Below are 27,025 nucleotides of genomic sequence, written 5' to 3' on the forward strand. Positions count from 1 at the left end.
AGAATCACGACACAGCTGTACAATCACCGACGCATCCCAAGCAGCTACCTACCGTGCTGAGCAACGCTTCTGGGTACCCATGGAACTCAAATTTAAACCCATCAGTATGTACCATTTCTACTGACACTACCTTTTCCCACTCCATGCCCTCACTGCTCTCCGAGTGAAAGACCTCTGTACCTACCTTTTAAGCCTGGTGTTGGCTCAGTGGTTGGGGTGGCGGCTTGGGGTCCTCAGGTCCTGAGTTCATGCCCCGTCGGCCGCTGAATTAATACACCAGGGGGGTGACTCAGCCCGTCATCCTTCCGAGGTCGGCGAAACGAGTACCGGTTCCAGTGTGTGTACTGGTGGAGGGGCACTGCATCAGCGACACAGTCGCGCTTCAAGAAATGATAGCTACCCCGGCAGCTAAGCTACCATACGAGCATCGACCACCACCTACCTTTTAACAGTGCAATCCCTCTTCATGACTCCACAACCCTCATTGGAATGACATCGATCTAAATCAGGAGTCAGGAACCTCACTCAACGGAGGTTCGTCCTTCATTCGGGTGGATCACGTGGGCAGCAGCATCAAATCAAATCAAATCAATCAATCAATCCCTGAATGCTGCACACACGGCTGTCCCACCGGTGGATCACGTGGGCAGCGTGTCCATCAATCCCCCGGATACAGTAGAGCGACACACGACCGTCCCCTTCGATCACGTCACGCCATCACCTTTGTTCGTGTACAAACTCTTCCACAGGCTTGACACAGCCATTTTAATAGGATAACCCGAGGCAGGGCGAGGACAACGTTCGGGCCGTGCGTGTCAAGACACCAAGATTAGCACGAAGACGGGACACACCTGCAGACAATCAAAGTGAAAGTGAGGGGTGGGACGTGAGACGTGGCGAAGAGGACAAAGCCAGGACACACCGGCTCGATATCCCTTTCGCTTCATCATCCTCAAATATAAATATTATATCTATGTAGATAATGTCGATAACGACTCGCACTCACTCTCCGGGCCATTTTGTACCGCAGACAAGGACGGACACACGGAGTTCAAACGGGGAAAAAAACAGGCCGTAAACCAAACCAAACGTGCAGATTCCGCACAGGCCAGAAAAAAAAAAAACGGGCAAATTTCTCCCCGGAAAGCACGTCCGACACGGACATGTTCGTCCAGGAGGAGTAAAAGGATGAAATGTGTGGAGACCAGGCCTACCTTCCTCCTCCGAACGATGGCCTGCGCCCTGCGGCGCCCCACGCCGACAAGGCCTTGCTCGAGCTCGGCAGCGCTAGCCGAGTTGATGTCGATCTTCTCGCCCATGGCCCGACGAGTCGTCGTCGTCGTCGTCGTCCTCGTAGTCTTCCTCGGCCTCGTCCTCTTCTTCTTCTTCCCCGATCGTGCGTGTCCGTCCCCGGGGCTCGCTCGGTCCCGCGAGCCCGCACAGGCGGGTGATCTTGGCTAGATGAGGCGAGGCGCCCCCGACTGCCCGAGCACAGCGCCCTCACCCGTCTATTCTCGTCTTCTCAACCTCGTCGGTGTCTCTCCTGCACCTTGAGCCGGCTGTCTCGTAATCTTCGTGAAATTGCCCGATTTGCTGGAGCGCAGCGGCACACGCACACACAGATTGTGCGCCGACAAAAGGAACTCCGATCGAGTCGCTTGTTATTCCGTTTGAAATGCCCACCTGGCGTCTACCTGTGTCCGAGAGGATGGTGCAAAGGTGGCACACTTACTTACCTGCGGCTCCATTCCAGAACCGACTGTTGAATCGGATCAGATTACCGGATTCACAAAGATCATCGTCCCTCGGATGCACGTTAAGCCGGATGTCCCATCCACTCGCATTACTTGGTAGCACGTTGAACGTCTCGGTGACTTTCACGAAGAGTACACGAGTTATCCCTGGTACCCTGAACGAATGACAAATTCCTACCTTCAGGCCTGGTCAGTCAGTTCGTGAAAGACCCGACCCTACAATCCATCCATCCATTAGGACCATACTCTGTGCAGAGCGTTGGTGCCGCCGAAGCAGTCTCCTTGGCTATTGGGAACAATCCTGGACGGGTCGCCACTCCGACACAGTATACCAGCATGCTGGCACTCATTTTGCCGACCTCGGAAGGATGACAGGCAGAGTCAACCCCACCTGGTGTTAATTCAACAGCTGAGCGGGATTTGAACTCAGGACCCGAGGATCCCAAGCCCACTACCCTAACCATTAAACCAACACCAGGCATACCCTACAATAAGAATATATATATATATATATATATATATATATATATATATATATATATATATATATATATATATATATATATATATATATATATATATATATATATATATATAAATAATGGGGGCAGTTGCACTAAACTTGTAAGAGTAAATTACGTAGCTCGAGATTTAACTTCTCACCTGGTGCAAACACAAAAACCTCCAGTTTACCCCTGATTACACAAACCTGTGTTATCCATTCATAGTTTCATACCTTCATGATCATTTTATCTGGATACAAGGCTTCGTCCTGACATATCCAACTCTCATTGTTCTGTTTCCCTCGATTTGTCCTCGTCATGGAGGTATTTCCACATTATTCGGTTTTCCGAGCACATTACAAGTTCCAGCTTTGATATCTACAAAACACAAAAGTAAGTGATCAGGATCATGTGCAAAGCATACCTGAAGGCAGGAGTATCAAAATGGAGTGGATGTAGAGAATCTTCGGACAAATGGACCAAACGTGAACGTCACCAAAACTCCAAAAAAAATGACTCGACAGTTCTTGGGCCAACACGGAGGTTCCAACCACAACACTGGCCTTAAGTGACCACGCAAGGCCAGCAGACAAGCACCGACTCGAGCCTGACTCCAATAACCTGAAGGTTCTCCCACGCAGGGGACCAGTTGACTTGTTGGAGGGGGTTCGATGTGATGTTGAAATAATGAATAAACATCTTCAGTTTTCACTGGAAATTTTACGTTGACATTCTTTTCCAACTTGGATTTCTTACAATTAAAGAAAATTAGTCATACACCGTCTATATAATTTAGCCTCCAGTATTTAGGTACATCATACTGATAATCGTGACTACCACCTATACATGACCCAATCATGTTCTTTGTCCAGCCCTCAATGGAATACTGCACTCCCCCTGGGAGCAGGTTCCCCTATTTCACAGACTTCATCTCATTGCTTTGATCATATAAACATTTCTCTCCATTTATAATCAGACGATTCCCTGCAGTGTACTCCCCCCCCTCCCCAATCCACACTTCCCTCCACGGTCTTTACCTATCTTGCTTTCTTCTTGGCTTAAACCCAGTGTACATGCCCTCGTCTCCACTCCTCCACTTCCATTAATCTTTCAAAGCACAAAAACTTCCTTCAAGCTCCAAAATAGTATTCGATCTGGTTCTTGGCATTTTAAGCATTGTAAAGTTCATCAACTTTAAGAAAAGGAATCCACAACGAGAAACACGAACCCATTTATTTCCAAATTTCAGAAAAGGCAGAATCACTTGGCATAGTGCGGAAAAGTTTGTTCAGACATGCAAGGTTCTTCCACAATACCTACATGCCCTCCCCACCTCCAAACAAACCAAAAAAAAAAAAAAATACACTTTCCTTCTTCCCTTCCCAAAAAAAAATAGAATAATCCCTCCAGCAATCCGCTTTAAAATAATTACACAATATTCGATAAATCAAAGGCATGACAAGCCAAATCACACGTACCCTTTCCCAGCCCAGACAAACAAAAATAAAAAGAAATTTAATTTTAAATATGGTGGATCAAAATAAAACTATCATTGCCTCAATGAAATTGATTGCTTTCACAAGTGGAGAAAGCAAGGCTCAATGTCGGCAAGTATCCGGGATGAAACTAACAAACAAAAGTTTGGATCCAACGATCTCTGGCGAAGAAACGAGCAACTCTTCGCTGAAGCTTTGTACAAAGGCAGACTTCGTACGCACGACGTGCGCAGAAACTATAAGTTACAAACCACAAACATGGTGGGGGAGCTCAACACGAATAAAGGTCTAAATGGTCAATGCACAAACTGTCACATCCACTCTTAAATTCAACTCTTCATTCATTCACTTACTCAAGTCATAAAATCAAGCAGCCATCCACACACCTTTTTAATGAATAATGCAACAAACTCAAAACTTCCAACCTCATCTAAAACACAATCATTTGTGCACGCAGCCGTGACGGTAGGGGGTAAAGTGCCGACACAACCGGTATCAATCGAATGGAGACGTCAGGTGATCCGGCCGATTCCCAGCGCTGTAATGTTCCCACATACGCATGTAAAGGCGCTCAAGGTCGGCCGAGTACTTCTTCACATTGAAAAGGGGACTTGTGAGACGTTGACGCCACACCTTCGCACGCACCTTCTTCAGGCTGGGGTAATGGATAGGGAAGAGAGAGAGAGAGAGGAAAGTGAGGTGATGGTTGAAGAAACTGCCTGATGTACTTCATCAAATATATACAAAAGGTTCACAGCAACCTCAGCAAGGTCACAAGGAATGAATGCAATATCTTATTGCCGATTTGATTGGCCGGGAGGAATGGTCGGCGAATTCATAATCGACTGCATGAGCAAACGGTTTGTCTGAGCTCCTCTGGCCAATCATCCGTCGCCATCATAACCTCTGCCGGGCAGCCATTCGAGTAATCGACGACCCGCCGATAATGCAGATAAGCATCCGGCCGATGAAAACCGAGGCTTACTAGTCTGCATCGGTGCCGAGGCGCACCGCGATGTCCTCATAGTCCTGCCGGCTCTCGGCGATGAGTTCACAGCAACCCAATGTCGTGAGCTGAGCTGACGCGACGCGTGATGCCAGTGTCTCAGCTGCCGAGAAAGAAGAGAGCAAACAGATGCAAAAACGAGCATCTCCCATAAACTATTGGGTCGGTTGTGGTTAATGTTAAAATGGTGACCAAATTTAACTTGGATCGATAAATCAAATCATGGAGAGGTGCAACGAGATAGTTCTTTGTTTTTTTATAAAGCAATTATGTTAACAATTCCAATAACCAGATATCGATTGTTTTTAAAGGTAGATTTTGATGCAAGTCAGTCTGATGGGAAAAAGGGAAAGATGAAAAAACACCATCGCTATTTCAGAGCAAGACCACAGCTGTGCAGGCCCACCTGGTAGTGTCACCATCGGCGTTCCAGCCCAAAGGACGTCCATGCCTGTGGTATGTCCGTTGCAAAGTGGCGTGTCAAGGCACACGTCTGCAAGTTGGCCACGGCGCACATGTTCCTCCTTTGGTGCCACGGGCGAAAAAATGATGCGTCCAGACTGCAGACCCAGACTTTGGACGTGTGCCGTGACGTTGGGTTCACCCACAGCCGGGAAGCGCAGCAACCACAAAACACCATTTGGAACGCGCTTCAATATCTAGGGACAACGTGGGGATTGGGCAATAAAAGCCATGATCACTTTCTAGTGGATGAGAAAGCATGGTCGAAAATGAAACTCCAAAGTACAAGGCAGTCCACCATAACGGGAAATAAAAATGCGAGACTAATTCACGGAGCTCTGGAGCGGACTGCGACTCACATTGGCCCACATTTGCAGGGTGGCTGGGTCAATCTTGTAGAGCTGGTTGAAGTTGCAATAAACAACAGCATCCTCAAGCAGGCCATACTGTGAGCGAGTCGTCACAAGGATTGTTCGCGGTATTTCTTCCCCCGTTGCAGCCTTATTGTTGAGCTGCTGACCACAAGCATGACAACATTTTCTATCACCAAAACAAACAAACAAAAAATATTAACTTCACTTAAAAAAAATAAAAAAATAAAAAAAATAAAAAAAAAACAGAGGCGGACCATGACCGGCAGGAAGACAGGGAAGGCAGAAAACACTGCTGAAGGAACAAGTGGGAATCAAAAGGAGTGAGACAAAGAATCTAAAGGTGCAGTTAAAACAACCCACAAAGGTTGTCCAAATATTTTTTCTTTTGCAACACTCTCCATTTCTTTAGCAAAAACAACCGTTTAAGTGTGAAAACGGCCGAAATAAAAGCTATATAACCCGAAAAAGAACGTGAGACTAAAACAGACATTTTGAGCAACAACAAAAGGTTACAAGGATCGATATGACAAATTGGCATCGCGGACACCATTGCTTCGGAAACACTCTCATCCAAATCAAGTTCACAGGTAAAGGTGTGTGATGCCAACTTATTTGCTGACAAACAATGGTGGAGGTGGTTAGTTGCACGTGCATATCAAATCACACCTACATATTGTTGCGGTCTTCGCGCCCGCCGGCGTGCGACGGCCACGTAACTCGAATCGCGGCACGTCGCCCACCGGACGGACAATCCAGTCGTGACCCTCTCGGACTAACGCCGGGAACCAGTCACGGGTGGACCTTTCGGTCTCACCGCGATCGAGCCAATCAGCCCCCGCGTGGGATAGGGTTGCTCGCCAAATTCGAACTACCTAAGTACCCACGCGGAGGGTAGACCGGGCGATCGCACCTCGCCGCAGGTCGACTTCGGACACGGGCCACTTAAGCGACCCGTTCCGTACTATCAGAATAACCGAGCGGTGTTATCGTCGACCTCGACGGTTCGATTAATTATCGGGCGTATTCAGCCCACTACCAACCCTTTACGTGAAGCAAGATGAGGGTTCAATGGAGGAAAATGACGAAGCGAAGCGGGAAACAGTTCAACAATAAAGCACATTTATTCTCGGCACACGGGAAGCACACAAATACAATTCCACCAAATGCACACAAAAAAAGAAAACACAATTCCATTTACACAAAAAGCAAACATAAAAGTGAAAACACAGTGCAGAGCTAATTCCGACTACCGAGCACACGGCAACACTTATACAATTCTACTTCACAGACGGCGCCGACAACACATACCCAAAACCAAGGAAAAGAAATACCCTCAAGAATGAGGTAGGCCTGGGGCCGAGACCTGGTCGGGCCTACCCGTCTGGTGATGAGACGCGGAGCGGCGATGGCCCCGCAACCCGCGGGCCTCGTGGACAGTGCCTGGCAGGGGGTGGGAACGGGGCCCCCTTGGTCGCACTATCTCAGCGCGGGGGGAAACAGGAGGGGGTTGCTGATGCTCGGGGTATAGAGGATCTTTATTATGTGCGACGAGCGTCTCCACCTCGGCCAGGTCGCGCTGCCGGCCTCCCTCGGGCCCGCACCTCCTTGCCCGACGCGACCACCCTTCGTCCGCCTCCCCGCCTCTCCACAGCTCGTCCCCTCCGTTCCGACTCTCCTTCGCCTCGTTCCGACCTTTACGACTCCCTTCTTCCTCGTTCCGACTTTTTACTCCTCCTTTTACTGACGAACACCGTCCTTTTTATCCCCCCGTAACTTCGCCTTTGACCCCTCCCTTTGACCTTTCAACTCGCTCCCCATTGGCCCGACAAAAAGTGGGCGTGAAGGCTTTTGATCCACAAATTTGCATATATCGATCGCCCTGGGGGCGGGCCAATTCGCCCCTCGCTCACCGATTGGACGGCAAAAAGTGGGCGTGTGTCGTTTTGGATCCGTTTTTGAAGCAGAAAATCCGTGATTTTGTACACGCTGTTCAACGTGCGCCCTACACGAGTCCAGCATCGGTGCCCATGAGTGGCGCGGGGCGAGGGAGATGCGAGGGTGGCGAGTTGAGATGGTAAAGGTCGTGGCGGTTGTGGTGAAAGCGGTGGTTGTGGTCGGTGGTTGATGTTGTGGTTGTGATGGTGGCGATTGGTCCAAAATAAAGATAGTAAAAGAAAAACGGCTATCCTGAAGAGTCGCAGCACGTATAAATGACATGTATTCCCACTAGACAACGGGTTTGGGCCTAACTACACATGCACTTACCGAGATACCTCACCTAAGGGACCTGAATGGTGGTTTGCGAATCTGGTAACCACAACACTACCCCCTTCCCTTTTACAGACTCGTCCCGAGTCGTCAAATTTTCGTGTGCCATCATGTGTAGTTTTCCCCTAGTACACTTTACCTACGGATCCTGAGTGCGACATTCATGGTATTCGTGTCCCCAAAATAAATAACCTGAGGGCTGCGTAACTACCTAAACAAACTCACTCACACGGACGACTTAAATAAAATTGCCGGCGCTAAGACATACATGCCGGGGGCGCACTCATATGTACAGTACATCTTAACCTTAACTTACAAATCTTACACTAAACCATGGCCCAGGATCATTGAACTCTGCAAAAGAAAGCAGTTAGCAGGGAGCCAGGCTGCCCACATGCAGTCTCTGACTCAAACAATGCAGGTGACAGGGAACGTGGCTGGCTGCTCACACGCAGTCCAAGGCCTTCCCTTTTGAACTGAACTCAGTGAACCACAACGGTGCATGGGCCGCACAACGCAGTCTCCGTGCCAGCTCAAGTGGCACACGCAATGAGCACAACGAATGGATGCATGAACGGTTTGAACTGAATGCAGTGAGCCACAACGGTGCATGGGCTGCACAAACGCAGTCTCCGTGCCAGCTCAAGTGGCACACGCAATGAGCACAACGAATGGATGGATGAACACAAACACGGTGCACGGGCCGCCACTGCAGGCCCGTGTTGTAGCTGCCAACAGGGCAGTTCTCGCAGCTTGCAAACTGTTGCCTTGATCCTGGCGCACATGGAAATGAACAGGGGGGGCAAAGCAAAATTGAACGGGGCTGGTGAACATGGGCAGTGGGCATGGCATGGCAAAGGTGAGCAGGCAAACACAGCCCGCAGAAGAAGGCCGCTGCAGGCAAACATAGCGGGCAGATGAACTGGCCGGCACAGGCCTTGAAGCAAACACGGCCAGCCGATGGCACAGGCCTTGCAGCAAAACAACAGCTGCCGATGAAGTTGGCCGGCCTCCGCCTTGAAGCAAAACACGGCCAGCCGATGAAGTTGGCCAGCTCTTGCCGTTCAGTGGAGGTTGGTGGAGGGAGTGCGGTGGTGCTGGCCACTTGGAGGGCGGGCTCGGACCTACCTACCTGTCTCCCTCCCAACCTATCGCCTTTGCCTGTCACTGTACATACCCACTCCCTTAATTTGTCAAACCCCAATTTAGCCCCAACTTATTTTTTTATTGTTTTTATTTTTACTTCCCCACTATAAATCGTCCCCTAACCCCCTTTATCGTCTTTGTTCGGCTAACCTATCCTGTCACCTAGCCTACTCCCAACCCCTACGTTCCCTTCCCGGAGGGGAATAAGGGAGAGCTAACGTCCTGTGTCGAGGCCCAACGAAGCCTCAGAATGGCCTCCCCAGAGTTCGGCGATCTTAACACCAAGTGGGTCCAGCGGCCCACAACGACAGCGAGGGGATGGATGGTGCGGAGGGGTACATCTCCTAATCTACCCTAACCATTTAACAGTTAAACTACCCCGGGGCTTTCAACAAGCGCCTCTCGCTTAAACTATTGGTTCTAACACCCCAGATTCCCGTGGCCTGTGTTGGTCTCCTCACAATTTCGGGCCTCGCCCCCCAATTTTCTTCCCGTGCCCTCACACGGTCTCCTGGCTGGGACACGTGGCTCCTTCTGGCAGGCACGACCCTCTGCCGAATCTCCCGCTATGGCACCCCGGGCACTACACTGCCTCCGAGCCTACCAGCTCCCTAACACCGGGGAGTGCCCCCATGGCACCTCCCCTGAAACGCACACGTGGCAGGCCGGCCTCCCGGGCCCCTTTCCGAGGGTCACCCGTGCCCACAACACTGCCCACGCGGCTAATGGCGCCCCGGGCCCCCGCACCAAGCAGGCGCACCCGTGCCCACTACTCTATCCCGGCCCCCCATGGGCCCATGGCCTACCGCGGCCGACTAGCCTGGTGCCCGGGGTACCCACTCAGCGATACTCACCTTTCGCAGCCACGCTCCCAAGCCCGTCAACAGGGCTCCTGCACCCCTCCAAATGGGTCTCGAGCCTACATTCCCACCAACAACAAAACGACCTCCATTTTTCAATTTGACTAACCCAGCTAACTCACTTTACTCTGACCCCGGGGTCCCTTGGGCGGGAGTCACTCCTCCCCCCAATCACTCATCGCACCATGCATTCCCCATTCGCTCCATACACACAGACCCGCTGGCCTCACTCACTCACCAAGCACATGCTTCCAATTCACTCACCAACAACTCTTCAACACACACACCACTGAACTCTGCCATCCTTCTAACTACATCCCCTAACTAACTCGTGCTCCCACGTCGTCCCTTAAACTAGTAGCACGTTCCTTTTAACCTACGTAGCTAAGCTACGTCCCCTCTACACACTCACAGTCTGTCACTGTCTCCGAAATAATCATTTTATCTCCCAACCTAAATCTGGCTACAATCCCTCTAACTAATCCATTCCACGGACTCCATGAGGACTTACCCCTGCCCCATGAAGTCGGTCTAACTAAGCTAACCCTTCCCCCTAACTAGTTTCCATCCTGTGCCCAGGTAAGGGGGTCTTTCACCCCTTGCCCAGGAATCCTGTGCACCCGAAAGTGAGGCTTGCTTTTTCCTTTTTTTTTTTTTTCATGCGCAGCACCTGCGCGGCAACTCAGAGCTCACGCACTTTGCACCTGTCCGTGACGTCATGCAGCTGCACGTGTTCCTCGTCCCTCCTTGGACGGGACCATCCGGCAGAGATACCCCTCCTGCCGGATTCCAACCACACGTGCAGCCATGACGTCACCGTGCGCATAAAAAAAAAACAAGCCCCACGTCTCGAGGGGTTCCCCACGCGAACACATGTGCTTTGCCCGTTGGAGCTTAACACACACGATCGCGTGGAGAACCCGTCCGGTCCAAATCCGTAGTCCTGCCTAAACTTTGTCCGTCCGCGGGATCGGCAAATCCACCGCGTGCGTTTCCGGACCGGGACTTCACTCTCGCAAGCGAGCACGTGGCGGTCTCGTGTGTTGCACAGCACGAACCGCGTGCTCACTGCTGGGTGAACCCGGCACGGTCCTCGAAACAACTACAGCCGCTACTCGGCTTTCTTTCTTCTGTCGCCTTCGTCGTCGCCATTCAACCCACGCACACCTGCGTGTCACGACGCACACAGTCCACACCATCACATTCACACGGGGAGACGCGGCTGCGTGCTCCCGCATGCCAACCGACATCTCCCTCTCATACCGCTCTCTCACACACACGGTCTCCCTGGCACACAGCGACCTTGCACACGGCCGTTCACTCACGCGTGCCTCACTACTCACACAAACCATACTACTCACACGTGGTGCTCTATTCACTCGCGCGGGGGCACTCACCCGCGGTGCCTCACTCATACACAGTGCCTCATCCAAACACGGCGTGCTGGGAAGCACGCACTCCAGCACCATCGCCACCACACCACTCACACACGGGGTCGCTTCCACACACGGGGACGCACTCACACCTTGCACCACACACACAGGGACAACCACACTGGGGATTTGTGTCCCCACAAGGGTCTCCGGGGCCTCTACACCCCCCAAGCTCTCCGTGCACCCGTCCACAGCACTCGTCCCCTCAACCTCGCAAAGCACGACCGAACTCACCTGGTCGTGACTCGCCTCAAGGGGGCATACTCCCTCCCCTCGTTCCTGGAGGAGGCCATCCCGCTGCTCGCACCGGGTCCCTACACGCTCCGCGAGCTCACCCCCATTGTCCTCCACTACCTCCGTGTGTGCGTGCGCGTCACTTACCCCGTCTTCATCGTGTAGTCTTCCCTCTATCGTTCCCATCTCCCGTGTCTCTGCCAACTCTTCACCCTTTACCTCCCTTGTCTCAACTATTATTTCTGTTGTCGTCACCTCGTGTCTCGTCTCACACGTTTTGGTCTCCCCATTTAATTTTTCCCTTTCGGTCATCGTCACGACCCTCGCCCAACACGTTCCACGAATTATTTGTTCACCCGGCTCCTCCGCGGGCCTGTCAGCCGTTGCACCCCCACCCAGCTCGTTTGCTCCCACACGTGAAGTCGCCATTCCCAGCTCCCTGGTCACGGCCTTCATGCCCGCCTCCAGACATCGGCGCATGGTCTGCGTCTCACCCGCAGCTCTTTCATCTCTTCCCTCATTTGCTGTGTATTCGCATCCATCGTCGTTTTCACTTCATTTGTATTTGTATCCATCTTTTCATCCATTTTTTGTGTATTCGCATCCATCTTTTCGTTCATGCCTTTCATTTCGTTTTTCATTTCATTTGTGTTTGCATCCATTTTTTCGATCATTTTCGCATTCATCTTTTCGTTCATTGCCGCCAGCATGGCGCATAGCTGGGCCATGTTGGATGCACTCAGCTGAGCAGTTTCGGCAAGGGTTGGGGAAGGGTTTTGGTGGAGAGGGGGGGGGGAGGTGTCATACGCCGCGGCCGCACCCACCTCGGGCCCTGGGTTCAGTTGGGCGAGTCCGTGTTCCTGCACAATCAACATTTCCTGCTCGGGGATTCCATCCTGGACCATGGATCCTACACATTCTACATCCATTTCTAATACCCCCGGCTCCCGCTCGCCTTGAGACGCCATCTTGCTTCTCGTGAAGGGTTAATTTGCTCGCTCGTAATTTGGAGGGAATCGGGGGTCGCTTCTCTCACCCCTGGACCGATTCCCGTGAATTTCGCTGGAGACAGGAGAGCCTGTTGTCCCGCTCTCCAATACCAGTGCCGCGAGGAGGGCGATGAATTTGTATCCCACTCCTGACACCAGTGTTGCGGATTCCGCGCCCGCCGGCGTGCTGACGGCCACGTAACTCGAATCGCGGCACGTCGCCCACCGGACGGACAATCCAGTCGTGACCCTCTCGGACTAACGCCGGGAACCAGTCACGGGTGGACCTTTCGGTCTCACCGCGATCGAGCCAATCAGCCGCCGCGTGGGATAGGGTTGCTCGCCAAATTCGAACTACCTAAGTACCCACGCGGAGGGTAGACCGGGCGATCGCACCTCGCCGCAGGTCGACTTCGGACACGGGCCACTTAAGCGACCCGTTCCGTACTATCAGAATAACCGAGCGGTGTTATCGTCGACCTCGACGGTTCGATTAATTATCGGGCGTATTCAGCCCACTACCAACCCTTTACGTGAAGCAAGATGGGGATTCAATGGAGGAAAATGACGAAGCGAAGCGGGAAACAGTTCAACAATAAAGCACATTTATTCTCGGCACACGGGAAGCACACAAATACAATTCCACCAAATGCACACAAAAAGAAAACACAATTCCATTTACACAAAAAGCAAACATAAAAGTGAAAACACAGTGCAGAGCTAATTCCGACTACCGAGCACACGGCAACACTTATACAATTCTACTTCACAGACGGCGCCGACAACACATACCCAAAACCAAGGAAAAGAAATACCCTCAAGAATGAGGTAGGCCTGGGGCCGAGACCTGGTCGGGCCTACCCGTCTGGTGATGAGACGCGGAGCGGCGATGGCCCCGCAACCCGCGGGCCTCGTGGACAGTGCCTGGCAGGGGGTGGGAACGGGGCCCCCTTGGTCGCACTATCTCAGCGCGGGGGGAAACAGGAGGGGTTGCTGATGCTCGGGGTATAGAGGATCTTTATTATGTGCGACGAGCGTCTCCACCTCGGCCAGGTCGCGCTGCCGGCCTCCCTCGGGCGCGCAGCTCCTTGCACGACGCGAGCACCCTTCGTCCGACTCGCCGCCTTTCCCCAGCTCGTCCCCTCCGTTCCGTGTCTCCTTCGCCTCGTTCCGACCTTTACGACTCCCTTCTTCCTCGTTCCGACTTTTTACTCCTCCTTTTACTGACGAACACCGTCCTTTTATCCCCCCGTAACTTCGCCTTTGACCCCCTCCCTTTGACCTTTCAACTCGCTCCCCATTGGCCCGACAAAAAGTGGGCGCGAAGGCTTTTTGATCCACAAATTTGCATACATCGCTCGCCCTGCGGGGGGGGGCAAGTCGCCCCTCGCTCACCGATTGGACGGCAAAAAGTGGGCGTGTGTCGTTTTGGATCCGTTTTTGAAGCAGAAAATCCGTGATTTTGTACACGCTGTTCAACGTGCGCCCTACACGAGTCCAGCATCGGTGCCCATGAGTGGCGCGAGACGACGGCGATGCGATGGTGGCGAGTTGTGACGGTAAAGGTCGTGGCGGTTGTGGTGAAGCGGTGGTTGTGGTCGGTGGTTGATGTTGTGGTTGTGATGGTGGCGATTGGTCCAAAATAAAGATAGTAAAAGAAAAACGGCTATCCTGAAGAGTCGCAGCACGTATAAATGACATGTATTCCCACTAGACAACGGGTTTGGGCCTAACTACACATGCACTTACCGAGATACCTCACCTAAGGGACCTGAATGGTGGTTTGCGAATCTGGTAACCACAACAATATATAAGTACCACCACCGGGGGTCGCAATATACCAAGGGGCTCAAGATGCGCATTTGAAGAATTGATACAAGCAAGCATCCCCCAAAGTGTCATGAAAGATGAGAAGATGTAAAAAGGTTTGCTCAGCTGGCTTTTTTTTTTAATCCTACATAACACGTTTGTCTGCACCACTGATTATCTCGCATAGACAAAAGAAGCATCAGACAGCTTAACATTCAAAAGTAAAGTCAAAATTGAAAAACCAGATTAAAAAATAAAAAATATATTCAAAACAAAAAGTTTGTCCTCACCAGTGGGAATGAATTAGAAGCCATAGGGAACTAAAAGAGGGAAAAAGCACAGGCTGACCCTCCAGCTAACTATCATGTCTTAAATCAGTTTGTAATAAATCACCGAAAAATGATCAAGCTACAACAACCTTTAAATCAATGTGCAACCACAAAAAAAAAATTATATTAAAACACCCATTTCAATGCACCACCACCACCATCTCACAGGCAATCTATGTAACTGTAATCAGTCATGTATAATACTGAGGGCACCTTTCAGATAAAGTTATCAGGAAATTATCAATTTTCATGTTTAAGCTGCACTCCAAAAACGAACTCCAGCTCACGACTGGAAATATAGTTTACTCAGAAGCAGTTTTTTGTTGATTTATGGAGAAAGCCATTGTAGATGGTGTTCAATTCAGTATAACGAATGACTTCCATCACGTATGAGAAACAATGATGAACAACGGGCATATTGAATGTATCTAACAACTGTTATTGTGTGATTTGTGATATATATTAGATGAGCAGTCACCCGTTGAAAAATCAACGGGGCGAGATTGTTTGAATAAGGTAATTTGAAAATGGAGAGCTATTCACGATGACAGAATTGAAGAATTTGATTGTTTTGATTTCGATTCCTCCAGCGAAATAATTATTCAGAACAAAAATATATGATCAGCCCCACAAAGCACTGCACATTTAAGATGGCAGCACCCAGTAACAAAGTATGGTCTTGTGTCAGTGTGAGAAACCTGGAGAAAGAGAGCTTTTACACTTTAGTTCTCATGGATCATAGGCACCACAAATTTTGATCAGATGTTTCTGGGAAAAGGTGTGTGCATATGCTATAATTGTGAGGAACAGAAAATGAAAAAAAAAAAAATTAAAGATGTGTGGGTGTGTTTACCACTGCCAAATGGGAGTGTTAAAAGTCATAATAAAACACTCATTCTGGGGGAATTATCCTCCCCATGAGGACGGGTTCTTGGCTCGCAACAGCATAATGAGACCTAGAAAATGGGTGTTAACCTTATGGCACACACCTGTTGCTAAACACAGTGATCACACCCTTATCATGGTAACGAGTAGTTTAACTTCAGCCTGAACACTGTCAGGACAGGCAAGTAAGATTTGTACCTGCGTCGTTGCCAAGCCGTTGCCGACGACGAAGTTGTTAATGTTGACTTGAACTTGTCCCGTGTTTATCATGTTCACCACTGCCTCGGCAGCATTGTTCATCGGGATAATGGGAAGAGACATGGCAGCCTCGGAATTCTCACCATTTTCTTGGTACTTCAGCTGTCACAAGGAAACGGCCAAAGAAAAATGAAAAACCAAACCATCATTTCACCGAAAGCATTTCTACACCAATGGCTTTGGAGAATGTCGGAAACTCAGGTGGAGACATTTTGCTCACTTCCCAAAGGGCACATGCTCAAGCTCGTTTAATCATCCCGTAGACATTTGCAAATTGTGCTTTTGCTCCGGTTTATAACAGCTGCACGGTTCGAGTACGGTGCGCTTCCCTTATCCGTTTAACCCCTCCCTTAACAAAGCTGCAGAATTTAAAGATGTATCTTTTAGTTTCTTGTAACAAATGACATTCTATGCATTTTTCAGTGGAAAAATGTCAACAGTCCTACATCCTGCCAACACAAGTCCATGCCATTAGACATAACCTTGGTTGTGAGTGAGTATTCAGGAACCCTCAAGATGTACAATGAAGTTGTTTCCCAATAAAATTCAATGTGTTGTTTTTAAGAAAGAAAAACTTGAGGTTGAAAAATCAAAACTATTTTTGACAATTGTGTCGTTCGTGGAACATTTTGAACACCCCTTGCCGACTTCAACTTCACTCTGTTCACGTTAGTGGGAAAGTCAGCCTCGAGTACACGACCAGCTTTTCACGACGGTGGCGAACGGGTAATGATCGCTTCAAAATAAAAAACAATAATCATTTAAAGGTCCCGTGACACGCAAGAGTACTGAAATTTCATTTATATATGTCCTATAGGAGTTTTTCGTCGCGATTTCAGATCTGACAATATTTTTTCACAATACTCATTCTGTAAAATGTAAAATTTTTAAAAACAAACCTCTTCGGGAACGCCCCTAAAAATTCTCCTGAAAGGGGCGTAACCCACATGTCAACTACAGGATTCCAAAGGCTGCACGTAAATTACTCGGGTTGGTGGTCTACGTGATTCTATTGGGTTCCTGTGTGTTTCCACATTTGATTGGTCGACTAGATCGCTTCGTTCATTTATGCTTTTAAAAAAAAAAAAATCGAACATTTGGTTTTGAATAATGGATGGCATGGATTTTCATTTGTCTGGTAACGACAGTGAGTGTGAGAGAAATTAAGGATTTCGGTCTGAATCACATGGAGAATTGTCGGATAAGGGAGTCGCGGGAGTTGAAGTTCAGGCAGCTGGAAATGAAATACGGCCTTAGCAGTTCGAGCCCGAAGCAGGAGAAGCAGAGGAAAATGGCGATGAAATTCCCGGAGTTCTTGATGGTGGGGAGGACATCGAAGGAAGACTTGGCAATAACAACTAGTTAGACTAAATCCTATTCGTAATTCAATAATGTAAATTCGACTTGCATACTGCTCTATATCAGAAATATTTTAGTGAGGTAACGTGACCAGTGCAGCTTAGCGCACATGCTTCTCCGCGGCGAATTAATCACAAGCAAGGCCAGCGCATGTCATCGGCCGTGTCTCTCCGCGCATAAAACGAAGCCATCTCGCTGTCCGGATACAATGAAAACTTGTGTGCAGAACACACCTTGCGGCACAATTGTCTAGAGTAGTCCGATAAATCTGACGTTCTGTTGCATTTTTATTTATTTTATTCCTAATGTCGTCATGTAGCGCCAGTAGAAAACAATAAGCCTGGTGTTGGCTTAGTGGAGAGGGTGGCGGCTTGGGATCCTAGGGTCCTGAGTTCAAGCCTCGTTGGCCGCTGAATTAAAATACATCAGGAGGTTGATTCAGCCTGTCATCCTTCCGAGGTCGGCAAAATGAGCACCAGTGTACTGGTAAGGGGGACACTGCATCAACGGCACAGCCGCGTCCCAACCAATGATGAGAGACACAGAGACACAGAGACAGAGAGACAGAGAGACAGAGAGACACAGAGACACAGAGACACAGAGACACAGAGACACAGAGACACAGAGACACAGAGACACAGAGACAGAGAGACAGAGAGACAGAGAGACAGAGAGACAGAGAGACAGAGAGACAGAGAGACAGAGAGACAGAGAGACAGAGAGACAGAGAGACAGAGAGACAGAGAGACAGAGAGACAGAGAGACAGAGAGACAGAGAGACAGAGAGACAGAGAGACAGAGAGACAGAGAGACAGAGAGACAGAGAGACAGAGAGACAGAGAGACAGAGAGACAGAGAGACAGAGAGACAGAGAGACAGAGAGACAGAGAGACAGAGAGACAGAGAGACAGAGAGACAGAGAGACAGAGAGACAGAGAGACAGAGAGACAGAGAGACAGAGAGACAGAGAGACAGAGAGACAGAGAGACAGAGAGACAGAGAGACAGAGAGACAGAGAGACAGAGAGACAGAGAGACAGAGAGACAGAGAGACAGAGAGACAGAGAGACAGAGACACAGAGAGACAGAGAGACAGAGAGACAGAGAGACAGAGAGACAGAGAGACAGAGAGACAGAGAGACAGAGAGACAGAGAGACAGAGAGACAGAGAGACAGAGAGACAGAGAGACAGAGACACAGAGACACAGAGAGACAGAGAGACAGAGAGACAGAGAGACAGAGAGACACAGAGACACAGAGACACAGAGACACAGAGACACAGAGACACAGAGACACAGAGACACAGAGACACAGAGACACAGAGAGACAGAGAGACAGAGAGACAGAGAGACAGAGAGACACAGAGACACAGAGACACAGAGACACAGAGACACAGAGACACAGAGACACAGAGACACAGAGACACAGAGACACAGAGACACAGAGACACAGAGACACAGAGACACAGAGACACAGAGACACAGAGACACAGAGACACAGAGACACAGAGACACAGAGACACAGAGACACAGAGACACAGAGACACAGAGACACAGAGACACAGAGACACAGAGACACAGAGACACAGAGACACAGAGACACAGAGACACAGAGACACAGAGACACAGAGACACAGAGACACAGAGACACAGAGACACAGAGACACAGAGACACAGAGACACAGAGACACAGAGACACAGAGACACAGAGAGAGAGAGAGAGAGAGAGAGAGAGAGAGAGAGAGAGAGAGAGAGAGAGAGAGAGAAGCTATAGCACGTCAGATTTGTCGGATGGACGACGGATTTATCGGACGAGTCTAGACCAGTGTTTCTCACCCGGGGTTCCGCAAGAGGTCGCTTGGGGTTCCACGAGAAACAGTAATAAATAGGCTAATGTATTTTTGAGTAGTTTTTGTTCGATTTAATATTCGTAATTTTACTTTTCACATACGGCATATTGTTGGAAACTCCTTGGTTATTATAATAGAGGCTTCAACCTCTTATATTATTTACAATTATAACAACATAGGGAATGTATTTAACGATGCCTATATGGCGCCAGTGTGAAACCACCCTCACTGGTTCGTGGACGTCCTGTACGCGGCAGATTCGTGTATCGTTGAGTGACTGACTCGAGTACGGGACGCATGCACGGTGTCCATCTATCTTCTCTGTGCTTCCTAGCGCGAGGTCCCTCTCTATCAAGGTTAGTTCTTCTGTTTACCTTTATTGCTTCAGCTTTATTTGTTTAAGTTTTGTTGATCAAGTTACATGAGGTATGTTTTTTAATTGTCAGACTCGGGGTTGACAAACACTTTCAAAAATAACGTTTTCAAACGAAAAAAAAAAAATTGTGAATTAAAACCTCGGTGTGGTCTCACAAACGAGCAGTATGTTTTTTTTTCATTGCCAATAAATTTGACAAAAAGGGGGTCATTTTTTCCTTAACCCAGGTATCCGCAAAAAAAAATTATATTGACCACGTGAACTCTGATAAAAATATAAAAGAGCTAGATATTAATAATAGTATATAATAATTTTTATTCAGGGGTTCCCTGAGACATGAAAACTATTTCAAAGGGTTCCACAAGGGTAACAAGGACAAATGTGTCCAAGAGCAGCATCTTAAAGGTTTTGTCGGCAAAAAAAAACCAAAGGAAACAACAACAACAACAACTTCCGATATTTTGTCACGTGCCTTGATTAAGCCAATAGCGAGACCCGTCATAGTGTATTTACGAAATATAGTGTATTTACGTATTTACAAAAGAGAGTGCATTTTCGAAATAAATAATGTATTTACAAATTTACAAGACATTAAATGGAATAATCTTTAAATAGTAACGTGAACTTTTCGAAACTTTAAAGCAAATGTCCGAATATATTTAAAAGTTCATGATAGACGCTCTCAAAAGGCTCCCTCAATGCGAGGATGTGTACAAGTGCTTAGTATTTAAGGAGATCTGGATCGTGTATATAAAAGAACTGAGTCCAAATATAAAGGTTTTGTCTTCACAAGAAGAAGAAGAACAACAACAACGCCGAGCGTTCTTAGAGCAGCGTTCACTACGCGAGACGCTGCTAAAAAAGTTGAGAAACGCTGGTCTAAACTCTAGAGATCTCAAGTCAATCCAATCTGTGCGAGTTTCTGTTTGTGACCTCAACGCTGCGATTCGCTGAAGTCAACTTTTTTTAGGGGTGGGGCAGATCAAGTTGTGAAAAGCACCAGAAATGATCGAAATATTGCTCTAATTATCCCATTTTTGATTAAAAAAAAAATATATGGGTGATTTCTTCACTTGGAAGGTCAAGTTAATATATAAATAACCAGAAAGTTTTGCGTGTCAGGGGACCTTTCAATAAAATACAAAATAAAGTAAATTTACACAACAACAGCCGACCATCTTGTAATTGGGTAGATTTCATCAAAAATTGCAAGGTGACAGATAGCTCGAATCACAGCGTAGGACAGACACACAAATTAATGACGGACCACATAAATGCCTGTATTTGAGATTCTGGACAAGGATCATCTTTGGCCGAGTAAATTCACTTTGCCCGTGAAAAGATCATGCTAAGAAATGGAGAAATGCCACGCACATCATCAAACCCTGAAAATAGTTACAAAATGAATACTTTGATGCAATCTCAACTTGGGGTTAGATTTACCATTGGAAGCTCTCCATGCCTTTCATGCATTAGCTCAGAGCAAGTAAAAGCAACTGTATCTTCCACCAATCATTACATTTCTGATCCCAAGCTTGATGTTCTTGCCCCTGCACTTTTAATCGAGATAAAACTTTTCCAACCTCTCCCTTACATTCTAATCTCAAAATCCATCTTCTGATGGCTGTGCATCAAACTGAAAAATAAGTTCAATGAATTCTTTAAAAATAAAAAAAATAAAAATAAAACATTGCGTGGCCATCAGCATATCACACTCTGCCAGCGTTTTGCACATCCTTACTTTAACAACTTTGGTATCGTGCAATGAGTCCAGAAATGCTTGGAGATCAACTCCGTTGAGCACCACACGGTTATCATGGATCATCCCACTACCTTTCAGATCCAGCACGGCTTTCTCCTGCACACACCAAGGGAGACTGCTATTAATACAAAGCTCCTGGACATTATGCACATGCAACAAAGTATTTTACCCACAGAACTGCAGCTCTGGAGACAAATTGGACACTTGGCTTTAGAGCATCAGCAGGTTTCAATTGTGGCTGTCAGTGGCAAAGCAACAATGACAGTTCAAATCAGAGACTGCAGCAGCTCACCAGGACTTGTTTTGTGTGGTGTTGAGACGGTGCATTGATGCCAAACGTGTATGCTCATGCAGTGAATGAAAACTTTTTTTGGTATTATTTTATAGACGCATGCATTTTATAGTACGTAGTTTATCGATGCACTCTAGGGTCCAGTGATATGTCAATATACCAGTTATATCAGGATAATTTTTCATATCAATATACCGGTGTTGGAATTTTGAATATATCGGTATAATACCGAAAAAATAAAGTAAAATAAAATCAGTATTAAAAAAATAATCAGTTTATCTACAAAAATATTGGTAAATCGCCAACAAATTGAAGAAGGGTGTTTACATTACAGTATTTAAATACCGTACATTATTTTAAAAGCTTTGATGCACTCTAAATCTGGAACAGTGTAACATATGATGTCAAGATGTACCAGGAAGTAGGTTTTAGGCTTTAGTAGGTTTTAACTTTCAACCCTCAGCACCTGAGCACCGCACAAGCTAATGGGTTTTTCTTTGCCCTCGTGGTTGTTTTTAAAGCAATTGCAAAATGGTTATTTTATCTGAATCGGGTGTGCTTTAGAAAGCCTATGCCGGTTACCGACACAACGAACGGCAATAGTGATACCGGCCTGTGCCGATTACCAGTACTGATCTCACTTTAAAACAAAATCATCTTCAATACAAGTTGAAGTTGGAAGTCAAATAACCGTTATCATGGGGGGGGGGAAACTGACAGAGCCAAATGTACTCACATTGTTAATATACGTACTCGCATTGTAATTCTACATACTATGTAAGGAGGGACTCGTTTGAAGAAAAAAAACAAGACCGTAATAGGTGAGTGTTGCAGTAAGCAAATAAAAAATTAAAAGCTTGTAATACTGATCAGACCAATTTCCAGGAACAAATGGAAGGAGCAGACCCCCTTCACATTTTACACAAAATACATTTGCCTGAAGATACCAAATAATAAATTAAAACGACGTAATTTGATGTCTCACCATTGACCGATCAGCCTTCACCCACATCAAGTCTTGGTTTACTCGAAATTTGACCAAAAACCTCAAGATCATTTGACCTCAATGTCTAATATGTACAAATGTATCTTGGTACATGTACTTAGTCGAGTTCAAATCCCAATCTAAACATTTTTACCTGACAAGACCTCTTGAAGCCGAAATCAAATCAGTTCATCTTTGCATGATAATATATTTTGACAAGATTGGTCACAATACCATCACAGGTTCACAAGCTAACACAGCAACAGAATTTTTAGCGAACAGGACTTGACCTTTGACCTCTTGACTCTGTGATCGAATCAGTTTAACTTGACATTATACATACTTGTACCAAGTTTGACTGAGACCCCTTCAACCATTCTTAAATTATCGCGGCAACGAAAACCCAGCACGGACGCACGGATGGACAACCCAAAAACATAATGCCTCCGGTGACTTAGTCAGTGGAGGCACAAAAATTTTAAATTCAAGGTACCCAAAGCAAAATAAATTAAATTAACATTTTACACAATAAATAGCAGGTTGCATTGCATATTACTAAAGGACAGTGAAAGGTTGTATTTTTTAAACACCAACCAACCTTGAGATGAGGGAACATGTTCATGTGGTCTCCAACAAAGAAGGTGTTTGGCATATATGCCAGCTTTTCAGAGTATTGAGAAGCCAGTTCGATGGGAGAGGTGATACCGTCTGTGACGATGTAGTCCATGAAAGCAGCTCCACTTGTTCCCGGGTAACCAAGCCACATTGCCTGAAGGTCAAAATGTGCAAATGCTGAAGTAAAATAAAGTAGCGCTCTGGTCAAATCAGACATTTGTTGCCATGGTTACTGATGGGAGGAAGAATCATCCATTGTCTTCTTCCACTTTACAGGCCTATTTCTGCAAATACCTGGATGGGTGCAGGTTGCAAAGCAAACAACTCGTTCCGTGCTCCCTTTGTGTATCCATTCATGTTGACAAGGACATGGATACCATCTTGATGAATACGATCTGCTGCTTTGCCATTGCAAGCAATCTGTAAGACAAGTTGCAATCTAAACCATCCATCCATCCATTGGGACCATACTCTGTGCAGAGCGTTAGTGCTACTTAAGCAATCTCCTTGGCTATTGGGCACAATACTGGACGGGTCGCCACTCCGACACAGGATACCAGCAAGCTGGCACTCATTTTTCCAACCTCGGAAGGATGACAGGCAGAGTCAACCCCACCTGGTATAAATTCAACATCTGAGTGGGATTTGAACTCAGGATCCTAGGATCCCAAGCCCACCACCCTAACCATTAAGCCAATACCAGGCAAAATCTAAACCTGTGCCACAATATATATATATAAATATATATATATATATATATATATATATATATATATATAAAATACAGTATATTCCTAAACACCAAGCACTGACGATGTCTATTTTTCCTCCCTGCACACTCAACATTGAAATCCATATAATGGCCATTAAAAGTTCTGATGCAGGAAGTTTTAAGAAATTTCCTGAAATGCACGCCAAGTCCAGATCTCTTCGCAAGCAACAAAATGTTAAACAAGAGCGAAAATTGCTTTGCAATACATGCCCCCTGCCGGTCCCAATGAATGTTCACGTTTAACAAAAATTTCAGATAAAAATTTGTTTGCATTTAATGCAAACTCAAGCCAATACCGGACCCAAAATGAAGACCACTCTCTCAAACGCACCGTGTTTGGGACCATTTGGCAAAATAGAAGGAAAATAAATTTTCATTCACTGATATCTTTTGTCGACTAGAAACCAAGACAATAACAAATAGGATAACAAACCGGAGATAAAAATTAGTTTGCTTTAACACACGCTCAAGTCAACACCAGAAAGAAGAAGAACAAGAAGAAGAACAAGAAGCAACAAACCTTCCGTGTTTCACTCGTTTCTCGGCTGCCCATTTCATATTAAAAACAATCCAATGTACATACTTGAAGCAAAAACATGCATACGACTTATGTGCATACATAATACATTGTGGTTATGTACCTGGGATCATTCCAATTTATAGAGTCAGATTCTTAGATGGAAGGACGGACAACATCCTCATGATGTTTGTTTCAGAGGACGAACAAAACGAATTCAGAGCCAAAGTACAACTAAACTATCGTTTTATTTTTAGCCGCGTCTCGCGTAGCGAACGCTGGCTCTAAGAGAGGTCCACGTTGTTCTTCCTATTCTTCTTTTTCTGGTGAAGACAAAACCTTTATTGACTGGTGGAATGACGTGGCTCTTGGACACATTTGTCCTTGTTTCTGGTTGGTGTTCAAAATACAACATTCAATTGACATCAAGTTGTACATCAATCATAAAATGATGTTTGTAGACAGAACGACAGACACAGAGTGAACCAATTGCAGAACCCCGCTTTTCGCTTCACATGCGTGGGGTAACACAGATTTACAGTCTGGGTACCCTTCCCACAGAACAGCTTACGTATATCAAACTGTAGAACAATCTTGCATGCCAGATTTTGCAACATGAAAATGAAGCATCAAATACCTGAGATAAGTCCACAAAATTGTGGGCTTCAGACGCCACTTTCGCCCGAAAATTTGTTCCATCATCAAGGCTCAAAGCGTAACAGAACACCTGCAGCAGAGATACATGATAAAGCAAAATGCACAATTCACTGAATGACACTAGAAGAGGAGAGTACAGACACCTTGAGGGGGGAAGCACATCTGAACAGCAAGTTATTTCTCTACTTACCTCCACTTTGTCTTTGTCATGCATGCCAGGTATAGACTGCATCAGATGTGATGTTGGGTGATTCCCAAAATCTGAACTGACATAACCCACTCGTAAGCGACCTCCACTGGCTTTAAGATCCTTTGGGTGTTCATATGCAGACTTGTGCAAGACGTTTATCTGCTCCCACAAAAGAATGTAAAAAAAAAAAAACATCCAAAGCAAAAAACAATATCCAAGATTCAAATAAAACTGAACTACAGTGTTTCAGAATGACATTTAAGCCAAATGGTGCTCTTCATCACAACCAGTTGGCCACAGTACCTTATCAAGGCAAAGGTTTCCGTGACGCTCAGCAATAGCCCGCCGGAAGGCGTGTGAAAGTGGGTAAAGCATGCTGTGGTGTGGATGCACCGAAGGTAAGCGGTTCTTCTCCAGTTGGTCAGCAACTATGTGAACAAGCTTCTTCATGCGATCATCATAATCTGTCCAATCACAGATTATCTGAAGGAAATAAGGGCAAGGGGAAAGAGGGGAGAGAGAGAAAGGATTTCACATCTGCTACAGCTGGCTTACTATTATATTATTCAACTTGAACATCAAATATAGAATACTAGTCCTCTTGAATGGACAAGATAAACTTTAATCAACTGAAAGCAGATAAAAGTATATTTATGGATATCAACTGCATTCTGTGGAATCGAAAGCTCTCAATACAATCGGCATCTCTCATGATAAAGACAAAGCACAAGGCTTCTTTTTACCATTCCTCCACCTGTTGAGCCCCCCCCCTACAATCATACTCCCATGAGCTATTCCAAGAGATACACATTCTTCGATTAACCCCTCATGTTGGTGGTGGTGGAGGAAGCAACAGTAATGTTTTATGAACATTTTGCACTTTTTCCAAGAGGTTTGTCAAATGATTGCATTCCTCCATATGGATCTGTCCAACGTACCAGTTTCTTGCAAACCAAAACATTCAATATCTTTGACATAACAATTTCAACCATGTCTTTTTAGGACGTCCTCTCAACTTTTCCTTTTACCACGAGCTTTGCTTTCTTTAGTTTCATTGTCTGATCTTCATTGCACACGGCCATAACAAGTAAGTCATCTCCACTTTGTAATGATGTTCAATCCCATCTGGAATGCTTTCTTTGAAGAGATGATCAATTTATCTATCATATCATTCTCAGCTGTTGGGGGGGGGGGGGTCCATTCTTTTTATATCTTCGATGCACACTGCCCACGTTTCGCTTCCATACATCAATACCAGCCTGATACAGTCTTTATAAACTAACTTTAACATATGATGGAATGTTTCTGTGCTTTATACCACCACATAATTGTTTCCACTTCATCAAAACTGACTTCATTCTCATTTAATCATGCTCTGCCTGATGCCTCTATCAAGGCTCCATGGGAACAAACTTTTGATTTTCTTTCGAAACTCATCTTCTTCACCCATAACCCTCATTTTATAAATGACGTATAAACCTTTCTCCATTGCAATTTTCCATTTTTGAAAGCTCTGCTTCTTTTTCACTTTCAGCATTCGATACACAAAGTCATAAGCATACAATAACTCGCATAGGAATCACAACCTTTCATTCTTTGTCAATTATTCCATCACTATTCGAGAGAAAATAATTAAAACTGATCCCTCACACCATGGTGTAATCCCGACTTGACTTTCACCATTCCAGTGCATCCAAAGTTAGTCTAACACGATTCCCATCCAAAGTTAGTCTTTAACACGGTTTAACACGATTCAAATATACATTCCCATGACAATTTTTACCATTTCTTCTGGCATGATCTGACAGCCCATTAAACAACTGATCTGAATACTCAATCATATGCT

General features: G+C 46.5%; 2 protein-coding genes across 15 annotated transcripts in view; both read right to left on the minus strand.

Moving 5' to 3' along the window:
* FBXW7 (F-box and WD repeat domain containing 7) overlaps positions 1–1,553 on the minus strand; it is a 597,271-nt gene extending 595,718 nt beyond the window's left edge. The window contains exon 1 of one of the 4 annotated variants that reach the window (XM_085898585.1): positions 1,215–1,553. In XM_085898585.1, coding sequence (XP_085754711.1) covers positions 1,215–1,319 — 105 coding nt within the window. In that variant the 5' untranslated portion in view covers positions 1,320–1,553. Of the gene's footprint in view, positions 1–442; positions 1,184–1,214 lie in introns of those variants that run through there. The other 3 variants (XM_085898583.1, XM_085898582.1, XM_085898584.1) reach the window with 3 other exon arrangements.
* Positions 1,554–3,476: 1,923 nt separating this feature from the next.
* OGT (O-linked N-acetylglucosamine (GlcNAc) transferase) overlaps positions 3,477–27,025 on the minus strand; it is a 59,442-nt gene continuing 35,893 nt past the window's right edge. For 7 of the 11 annotated variants that reach the window (XM_085898588.1, XM_085898586.1, XM_085898590.1 and 4 more), the window contains 12 exons: positions 25,483–25,662; positions 25,180–25,338; positions 24,970–25,059; positions 23,338–23,463; positions 23,027–23,197; positions 21,131–21,247; positions 15,747–15,908; positions 14,625–14,654; positions 5,581–5,736; positions 5,166–5,418; positions 4,739–4,862; positions 3,477–4,408 (listed from right to left, as the gene is read on the minus strand). In XM_085898588.1, coding sequence (XP_085754714.1) covers positions 4,249–4,408; positions 4,739–4,862; positions 5,166–5,418; positions 5,581–5,736; positions 14,625–14,654; positions 15,747–15,908; positions 21,131–21,247; positions 23,027–23,197; positions 23,338–23,463; positions 24,970–25,059; positions 25,180–25,338; positions 25,483–25,662 — 1,728 coding nt within the window. In that variant the 3' untranslated portion in view covers positions 3,477–4,248. The remainder of the gene's footprint in view (positions 4,409–4,738; positions 4,863–5,165; positions 5,419–5,580; positions 5,737–14,624; positions 14,655–15,746; positions 15,909–21,130; positions 21,248–23,026; positions 23,198–23,337; positions 23,464–24,969; positions 25,060–25,179; positions 25,339–25,482; positions 25,663–27,025) is intronic. The other 4 variants (XM_085898593.1, XM_085898591.1, XM_085898587.1 and 1 more) reach the window with 3 other exon arrangements.

Source organism: Eptatretus burgeri, chromosome 10, assembly GCF_056783735.1.
Source record: "Eptatretus burgeri isolate ZD-2024b chromosome 10, Ebu_testis_v1, whole genome shotgun sequence".
Taxonomy (NCBI): Eukaryota; Metazoa; Chordata; class Myxini; order Myxiniformes; family Myxinidae; genus Eptatretus; species Eptatretus burgeri.